Source organism: Tuber melanosporum (genome assembly GCF_000151645.1).
Source record: "Tuber melanosporum whole genome shotgun sequence assembly, scaffold_2, strain Mel28".
NCBI lineage: Eukaryota > Fungi > Ascomycota > Pezizomycetes > Pezizales > Tuberaceae > Tuber > Tuber melanosporum.
Genome location: NW_003298863.1, coordinates 588,084 through 598,355, shown reverse-complemented (window position 1 = coordinate 598,355; position 10,272 = coordinate 588,084). Strand labels below are relative to the sequence as shown.

The window sequence follows — 10,272 nt, the reverse complement described above, 5'->3', positions numbered from 1 at the left end:
AGGAACTTCGGAAATGGTAATAGGGGGAAGGGTCGGGTTTTCAATCTCGAGCTTCGGGGCTTCGGGGAAACCTTGAACACATGTGGGATTGGCATATGTTGTGCTCTCCGGTTTTGGAGCTTCCGAAATAACACCTATGGTATTGGGTACCGTGGGGACGCTCCCCTCACCGACCGCCTCTGCCTCAGGCTTTTTATTGCTGTACACATACGTTAGTTCACCATCACCCCCTATCACTCGGGCCTCCGTATCCAGTTTCTTGGAAGAAAACTAGGTACATACGTCAGCTTAGGCTGCTGATTCCCAGGCTTCTTAACCCAAGTAGCAGCAGCAGGAACCATTTTAACTCCAAGATCCTGTGCCGAGAGCTTCCTTCGCTCTACCCGCTCCGGCACCTGAAACCTAGTAATTGATTCGCAGCTTCCCTCGGAAAATCTGGGAGTCTTCGCACGTCGAGTATCCGAAAGTCTGGGAGCCTGATTCTTACGTCGGATATCCGAAACTTTGGAAATTAAAATAGTGGAGGCGGTGGGTAGCATGGTCACCCATTTTGGAACTTTAAAGACACCTCCGATATTAGCAGAGCTGGAAGGTGGCATGCTCTCAAGTTTCGGAGCTTCCGGGGTAACGCAGCAGGTATCGAGGACGTCGAGTACACTCCCACCGTCAACTGGTCCCACCCCGGACTCAGATTCTGCAATTTTACTACGATGACCAGAGATATGTATTAGCATACGTTTTCACCGTCTGTTATTCTCACCGCCATATTAGATTTCTATGAAGTAAGTTTGGTACTTACTCGAGGTACAATTTGAGCTCATTCTTTTTCCAAGCGTTAGTAGTAAAGATTATTTTTCCTCCTACTGACTTCTTTTCTTGATGTCGCTTTAGGTCTCCTTGTCTCGGTCTGCCGGGTTTAATAGAACGCCCATTGCCTCCCTTTGAAGCACTAGAAGTCTTCTCAAACGAGTTCTCTAATTGGGCGTGTCGGATAGGCGCCTCGGGAGTGGCAACAGATGGGAAGACCACAGGCGCGACCTCCGGCTTTGGATCATCAGAAACTACGACACCACTGGGACCAAAATCTGATATTCGGCCAATAGGTCGAGGTCCGCTAGGAACATTGCAAAGAGCGCGATAATAATCGGGACTAATTGCGGTCTCTGGATTCAGAGTCCCTAAAAGGGCACCAGCGGTATCGGGGGTTTCGAGAACGCTCTCGCCATCAGTTGATTCTGCCTTGCAGTCGGATTCTTCAGGTTCACTATTAGGAAGGGATATATTAGCACATGTTTTCACGGTTTGCCATTCGGGCCGACATGTCCGCCATCTACAAAGAAACCTGAACACTTACACAAAACAAGGCTCGTGCTCATCCTGTTTCCAAGTAGTAGTCTCAGCATAGATGTTTCCACCTGCTAGCTCCTCTGACTGATCCCGCTCCCAATCTCCTCGCTTCTGCCCACCAAGTCTACTAGGAAGTCCATATCCACCCCCGCAAACTCCTGGATACCTCTCCTCGAGTGCGCGGTCTAATTTGGCATTCCGGGTAGATGGATCTTCGTAAGATACGCCGGCGGCGTCAAAAACACTTGTTGTATTGGCGGGCGCCGTATCCTCCAGCGTTGGCTCCACAGAGGCGATTCGAGTGATGGTAGCACCAGCAGGTGGCGTGCTCTCCTGTTTTGGAGCTTCCGGGATGGCGCTAGCGGTGTTGAGGATGGAAGGAATGCTCTCACTGTCCACCAAATTCTCCTCGGACTCTTCACTGCTGTGCGGATTAATTAGCATAATTTCTATTATCCGGGCTCGCTAGTATCGCATTGCCAGCCACGCCCCGGGGCTAGAATGACGAATTATTTTGGGAAAGCGGCCTGGGTACTTACTTAAAACAAACTTGGATCTCCGCATCCCCGACAGGAGTGGTAGCCAAGAGATTTCCACCTGCGGGCTCCTTCGACTTAGCCTGCTCCTGGCCCCCGAGTCTCTCCCCACCAGATGTGGTGGTGGGCTTGCGGACTCTCACAGAGACATGAGCGTGCTTCCTGTGCCGGCCCAATGCACCGGCCGACTGAGCAGATAAGACCCTGGAAATAGCGACAATTTGCTTGGTTGTTGGCACCGCTACCGCGCCAGAAGCCCCGATAAATATACCAGGATTTTTAACAATTGAAATTAGGTCCTCAAGATTTTCCCTCTCTGACCTTTTACTGTTGCTCATACACTTATTAGCATACATCATCACCGTATGTGATTTATACCGTCATATCAAGTCTTTGGGAGGGAGACAAGGTATTTACCTAAACCGATTTTGGAGCTTTCTTATCTCCTTGATATAGGCGGGGTCAATAATTTCACCCGCCGACTTCTTCTTTTTCAGCATTTGCTTCGCCCAATCCAGGGAACCAGGAATGGCGACAGGGGTGGGTGGTTCTACTAAAGGCTCCTGCAGCTCGTCAGGTGGAGGAGGATCTTCGGCCCAACCATTGGCCACTATCCTTTCCCGAATGTAGGTGACCAGGGTTCCCAGAACCCCCATCACCCATAGATAAAAGCTGATCAGTCGAAAGCCAGGCCACATGTTAAGAGAGTGATAGTGAGTAAAGTTGAAACGAGATGGATGAGTTGTGAAAAATGAATAACAAGGTGGTTTTGTGTGTGGAGAAGAAATGGGAGTTGTTGTTGTATTGGTTCTAGCTAAGAAAAAATAATTAAATAGACATACAAGTCTCTTCATAGCCCTAGTACCATAGTATGTTCAACCGCAATCATAGTATGTTCAACTACAATCATAGTATGTTCAACCACAATTAAACATATACCCTAATCATTTACTTTACCCTCTGTCGTAAACCACATCAGTCTAACAACTAGTTATCATACTCAAACCAAACCTATGCACAAATAATATTGGCTGGTAAGTTAAAGAAGACTTATAAGAGCGTAGACTATTCACAACACTTTCCCTCGCTGAGCAAGTCATATACAATCAGAGAATCTTTGATGTATTTGTTTAGATACAAGTTTAATAAGAAGATCCACCAGACTATCCTCCAAAGAAACATGTACTACTAAATTGTAGTCACCAGCTTCATAGTGTTCGCATATAAAGTAGTGTTGAATGTCAACATGTTTTGAGTATTTATGAATACATGGATTACATATAAGTTATTCGGCTTCTGCATTGTCTGTCTGTGGCAGGTTGTTGACTTTCTTAATTTACAGTTCTTTGGGCCCCATTTGTATCCAGACACATTGTTTGACAGTAAGACAAAGTGCTATGCATTTAGCCTCAGTAGCAGTAGAGAGTATCACAGGTTTTCGTTTCTGAGCTTTCCACGTGATTGAAGCTGTACCAGTTCAAAAAATATAGCTAGAGAAGGACTCTTAGTCTTCAGGGTTGAGGTTGTTTTGTTTTATATATATTAGGTACAAATACTTAGTTCCTTTAATATACTGAAATACATGTTTAAGTGTGGTAAAGTGAACAGAGCTTGAACGTTAAGATAATTGTAAGAGAAGTGCAACTGTATAGGACAAATCAGGTCAGGTATGATACCACACTATACTGTATAATGTTCCGCTCCTGTAAGCTTTAGATACTTTTTAAGCTCAATAGTATGGATGTTTGAAGTGCTACGGTCAATGTCAAATAGAAAAGGAACTAAATCTAGTAAAAGTGGAGAAGCAATATTCAAGGTAGATATTGTAACTGAGACTTAGAAATTTTTTGAAATATAATACCTGATTGTATAGGCCAATTGAGGCCTAAAAACCTATTAGAAGAGTAATAGGAAGTAAGGTTGTAGTGGAATGGCTGACTAGTAAAAAATGAACAAATTATTTACAATACCTTATTCCAAACTTCATCCAATCCTCAATCAATATCCTAAACAAATGCTAACTTCTAACTTCTAGCTTGTAAAAATAATTGCCAGAATTGCTAGTATCAGAATAATTACTCCATGTGAGGGTAATGCTAATAGCAGAGTTCTTAACAATTAAACTACTACTGTCTTCATGTCTCTCATGTGCCTACACTATCTTGACAAAACCTGGCTAATAACAATAGCTCCTCATTCCTAATACAATAGCAAGGGCAATTTGTGCCTCAATACTACTGATAGGTAGACAAGTAGGAGGAGGGTATACAGATGTAGTTATTGACTCCAAATACAAGCTAATTGCGAAAGGGAGAGTCAGTGGGTTTAAGCAAGTAGTTATTACATAGGTCTATAAACACTATTATCAGGATGGAGAAAACATATACGAAAATGGTCTACAGTTTACTGAATACCTGACTATCTTAATAGTATAGTTAGATACTATGAAAGTCTACATCTTTGAAAAATATAACTGAGAATCCAAATATTAGACTTCTGGGATGTAAGAAGTATTAGCTATTTCTAAAATATACTGTACACCTGAGAGTACCAACAAAACCTCCAAACTACTAGACCACTACTTGTACTACTACTCATGTAGAATTTAACTAGAATTTAACTTAAAGGAAGCACAATATACTCACAAATACATGCTTCAATAGGGGAGAATTTCCAACTTGAACAGAATAGACAGTAGAGTCTAATAGTTTAGTAGGCCTTTAAAGGATGCACTTATCTACTTAAATTGTACCAGGTATACTATTAAGCTTTGACAATACATAAAGGCATGAGGAATAGAACTGGAGGTTGGGTAGTATGTATAAACTACATGGTTCTTTTTCTTGCTAGAGATAGTACTTACATCTTTGAAAATATGGATAATAAGATAAATGGAGGAGGGAAGGAAATGAATTGGGGGAAAGAAAGAAAAGAAGAGTAAAGTAAATGAGGATAAAGTAGAAAGAAATGAGAGTGTAATAAGAAATAGGAGAGTAGTGGTGCTGGTATTCAGAAATGACGAAGTATGGTAGGAAGGAAAGTTAGATGTAATGTAATTTAGTAGTAGGTTGAGTGATAGAGAGATTTAGGAGAAGGAGAGGGTATGGGTGTTCAGGAAATGATAAGGGATAATACAAAGAGAATTTAAATGTAAATTAAATTGGTATGATAGTGGGTTAAATGGTGGGGGTATTGAGGAGGAGGATAAGATAATTAAGGGTGGTAGCAGCGAGCTATAATAAAGGAGGAGAACTTACAACAGCCACCCCCCCCCACAGAGTGCGAGTGGATTTTCCAACCAACAGTCGTATTCCCTTCAGGGTGTCAAAATATCAAGGCCATTAAGCCTAAAGTCAAAGCTGAAAAGCAATGCCCAAGTAGCATTCCTACCAACAAGCACCAACACACAAAGATAAACCTATCACACCTTATGCGATACTGTGAATCTCCCATAGCCTCTTAGCCTACCTGTGGTTCACTCTCCACATGGGAGAAACAAAAAAAGAAAGAAAGAAAACGGTGATATATCACACTGGATAGTACGGAGCACCCGACCCACTATGAAATGGTGTCGTCCCTCTGTTACGCCTTGAGCCAAGCTCGAGAACCGCTACAAAATCCAATCCCCCCATGGAATCATGTGATATCACTCGTTGATTTCCCCCGCCCAAACCGTTAGCTTAGGTAACCCTATGGTACGGCGCTGTGCCACCGGATTCCCCCAGATAAAAGCAGTCTCAGGGCCAGAGTTCCTGTCGAATTATCCGGTTGTAACGGTAAAGGGTGGGAGATGGCGTAGGGCGATCGGGGTGACCGGGAGGGGGGGGTTAGAACTTTGACCTTGGCAAACACGGCCTACTTGTAGGTTATGTGGAGAGAGAGCTATGCACTGGGTCCCTGGAGAGAAGCGACTTGTCACTGGTGAGCCAAAAATTTGGGGCAAAAGGTTCCTCTGTGCTGTATGATACACTCCAGCAGGAATCTGCTGTTCTGAATTGGTTCTTTACAAGACAGCGTTCACGCAAAAACTTAGATCAAGGGATAAAGTCACCCGACATCCAGGGCCAGGTATGATACTAGATATTTTTACAAATTCTCACTTGGAACATTAAACGTCTCGATTAGCCAACATGGGACGCTTTTCCTCCCCTCTCTCCTCAAACACACCAAGCTCCATTGACTATTTTCTAGACCGAATACATCAAAGTTCCATACCCCAATTGATCATACCCACCACTGGTCGGGCCATAATCTCCACCACCCCCCTCCGCCCCGCCTCCAGCAGCCCTAACCTTCTCGGCGTACAGTTTAGTGTACGTGACGTTCTCTCCCATGACCTTGCCATAGCGGTTATACAAGAGCTCCCAGATCGGCTTCACGCCGCCCCTACTATTATTACTAATCTCGCTCTGATTAACCCAGCTATTGACGTACGTCGTGTACGGAACATCGTACCCGAGGTTGAACTTTGCAACGTATTCTGACCCCTTAAGGATGCGGTTGTCGAGATACGAAAATAGATCAACGCCCTGATTGCTCGCCATCTGCGCAAAGATTCCGAGCATACCGACAACGAACATGGTATGTCCCTGATCTCGTCCCGACTCCTGCAGTTGACCCAAGTCCTGCCCGTCAATATCGGGGTAGATCTTCCAAATAGCCTTGGTGATAGCGCCATTTCCACTACCGTTGTAAAAGTAGTGGATCGCCTCATCGAACATGATCTTATTATCAGTCACAACGCCGATCGCAAGGATGTTATTGAGGTTGCAAAGATCCCAGTTTGCCCAGTAATGGTCTACCTTGGCATCATTGTGATTGACCAGGAAATGGTGGCTCATGGGATAGAATATGTTGACGAGCATCTCCTTCGCAGCTGCGAACCCCGTCCAGGCAGGGTAGTCGCGGAGTATCTCGACAATGTTGGCAATCTGGTACCCGTAGATCCCCGACGCGAGGAACCTGTCACCGGAACCTCCGACCATTTTCAGCGTGCTCGACCACGCATCAATGATGGCGGCGCTCGCATTGGCGTACTGCACGTCGTTGGTGGCCTTCCAGCGCAGCGCCAGAGCGTACCCTGCGGCTATGTCATTGTAGAGCCTTTGGTAGTTCTGACCCTTGGGGTTGACGCCCCTGTAAACCTCCGGCACCGGCGATGCGACCCAGCTGGGTTGAGCGTGTCGGTTTGCGACGAGTTTTTGGTAGCCGGCGTACCAAGGGTTGGTCTTCGCTTCGACTTTTGAGGCTACACGGGTGAAGTCTTCTGCCGTGTGGAGGAGGCCTGGGTGCACGAAGGCTGTGGCTAGAGTGGAGAAAGCGGAGGCGTATAAAAGGAGTAAAGACCGCATTGCAAATGGTACGTGCGATTCCGAGCGAATCTCTAGGGAAAGAACATTCAAGTAAAGGCACCGGGCGCTTTTATGTTCTCCTATTCCAATGCCCTTGATGGTTTAGATATACTTAATAGCGACGAACCACAGTTGCACGTGCAACTTCCTTTTCTCCGCAAGAAAGACAGCCCTGGTATAGTTTTATTCCAGGACCCTTTCCACACCAGCCCAGGGACCCACCACACGGGATTCGCTAGCCAGCGGAAAAAAATCCCAAGTATGATACCGCACAAGCGAGATTTAATTCCATCGTGCGCACTACTCCTGGGCAGATATACCAAGAGAAACATCGGTGTATACTCCTATCAGGTTCTGCTAAAGTGTTTCGCGTCCCCTGGGAACCCGAATAATCCGCACCCGCTCTAGGACGTTGGATTTGCCTTTACTGGTAAGGTCCTTGTTTTTTGGGGGGCGAAGCGTTTTCAACCCTATCCAAGAGAGGGAACTTTGGACGCCTTGGCGCGATTGCCAATTATCCGAGTTCTTACGGTAGTTGGAAAACCGGATAGAGTAATGATAGTGACAAATTATGGCACTGTAGTTCAAACCCATGCAAGGTATTAGGATGACAAAAATTAGGCCATTGGTCTGACGTAGGAAGGTTTGAGATTTGTCTTGGGGGGGACAGTGAGCCGTTCTTAGCTGTTCACCTTCCTATAATGCTATCATAATAATATTATGATATTATTATCATACAGTACATTAAGGGAATTTAGCGGGTACGGGGCACGGTTCGCTAAGGGAATGAAACTTGAATACTTCCGTAGCCCTAGCCTAATTTTGCTCCTGGGAATCATTTAAGGCGCGTCTGGTTGTTCAGGGATGATATTAACAGACGTGACTTGCAGCTGGCAACTACAATAATCGCAAGTTATATAATTGGCCCTTTTCAACTTCTAAGTGTGTGTAGCCGCCAAGACAATCAATTATAGGCCACTCAAAAAACTAGCACAATTATTATGAGAGGCCCGTAGTTGTACCGGCTGCCGGTAGTGGGTTGTTATAACCCATACACACCATTCCAAAATGAGAGTTTGTGAAATACTGGTCGGATCAGTATTTCACAAACCTTCATTTTCGCTCCATTATTGCATGGGGATATAATACGACGGAATTTCCAAAGTTTCCCCTAATCATCACTACTTGATGTTTCGTCTCTACCATGAGATCCGAGGGATCGATACCCGTTATGATCTAGATAAGTAAAATATGCTAATCCCAGTTAGCCCCCTAACAAAATCTTTACCCGCTCTTTCTTCCCTCACAGCTCTCTCGAAACCCAATGTTTTATTATTATTCCATTTATTTTTGGTGACCACGCTAGGATTTGGGCTTTATATTCCACATTAAAAATCTACGATACCCCACTAGATTTTGTTTCTTTCTAGGAGGTGTTCAAGGACGAGACACTTTCTAATATCATAGGAGGGTGCAATACGGTATGATGTGCAACCCCCTAACCTAGGCGGGAAGGGGCGATCTTCGGGTATCCTCCCTACATTCTCCACCCGTACAAGTAGACCCCTCCGGTCAATACTCCGCCAATAATATTACTACCGCACCCGCACCTATCCCGAAACACACACATTTTACTCTCGAAAGGGGTAGTTTACAATACGAGTAGTCGAGCAGATTAGCGCACACTATTTATTTTGCCTTCTTTCAAAAGAAAAAGAAAAAGATTCTTTGATCTGAAGGTCTACCTGTGACGAGGAAAACAAAGCTGAAGGGTCCCTCACGGAGGTGGTTCGATGAGAAAGACCGTTCTGAAGGTCTTTATGGAACAGGGGGAAAGAGATGTGAGATCTGGCACTTGGTGCCAAGTCCAGGGTCGGGTATGCCTTCAGATGTGGCAATTCAGGAGCGGCGGGTGACAAGGTATCAGAAATTCCGATGGAAGATGGCTTGGTACCTTTGGTTGGGTGCACAAAACCACTAAGGGTATTCAAAGTTAAAATTATGAATTTTGAAGTGAAAGTAAGGAGTGGATCTTGCATTAGGATACTTCACAGAGCTAGCCAATAACCGTGCCAAGGTTCCCGTCCCTTTGAATGACGCTAAGCGACCTTCGGTTTGATGGCACTCCTATGGAGTGCCCCACGGCTCAACGAAAATAACAGCTCAACAAAAACATCTCCACCTCATCCAAGTCATTTTTGACAAATAGGTCTTTTTTTTCCACCCCCAAGCCCACCATGCCTCCAGAACCATTTTTCAAGATAGAAGTACATATTCAACAAGCGATCAAAAGGCTTAATAGCGAATCAAAGCCAAACATAGTCGCCATTGCTCGGGAATTCAATGTACCCTCCCAACACCTTCGTGCCCGCTGGAATGGCCGGCAATCCCGACAAGAGCGACCTGCATCTAACAGGAAACTTACTGAAGCCCAAGATCAAGTACTCTGCCAGTATGTTGATCAGTTGGACAAGATTGGAGTACCTCCTCGCTATCACCATATCAGCAGATACACCAATTCGATACTTTTGAGATCCCATAATGATACTCAAATAGCTGCTCCGATTGTGAGTGAGATGTGGGCACGGAGGTTTCTTGATAGACATCAGGAATACTGTCTAAGAAAACAGAAGAGCTTAGATATTAATCGTAAACGCTCTCATCAAATTGATAACCTCCATGACTGGTTTCAGCGGTATAATACCATAGTTGAAAAAAAATGTTATAGTGGCAAGCGACATCTACAATTTCAACAAGATGGGGTTTCGCATCAGGTCAGAAGGGACCAATGGGTGGTCACTCGAGAGGCTTCGCGTCCGATATATTTAGCAAGTTCAAGCAATCAAGAACTTATTATAGTTATAGAAACTGTGAGTAGTGATGGTATTGTACTTCCGCCTATGATTATTGTACCGGGTACTCTTCACATGGAAGATTGCTATATGGAGACTGAGATCCCAGATGATTTCCTTGTTGGGGTTTCCAAGTCAAGCTACTCAAATGATATGCGGGCTTTGGATTGGATTCATCACTTTGAA

General features: G+C 44.8%; 1 protein-coding gene across 1 annotated transcript; it reads right to left on the bottom strand.

Moving 5' to 3' along the window:
• Positions 1 to 6,070: 6,070 nt before the first annotated feature.
• GSTUM_00005535001 (uncharacterized protein) lies at positions 6,071 to 7,234 on the bottom strand (the record flags this gene model as incomplete). Its single annotated transcript, XM_002837675.1, has 1 exon — positions 6,071 to 7,234. The coding sequence occupies one exon, from the start codon at positions 7,232 to 7,234 to the stop codon at positions 6,071 to 6,073; it is 1,164 nt and encodes a 387-aa protein (XP_002837721.1).
• Positions 7,235 to 10,272: the final 3,038 nt, after the last annotated feature.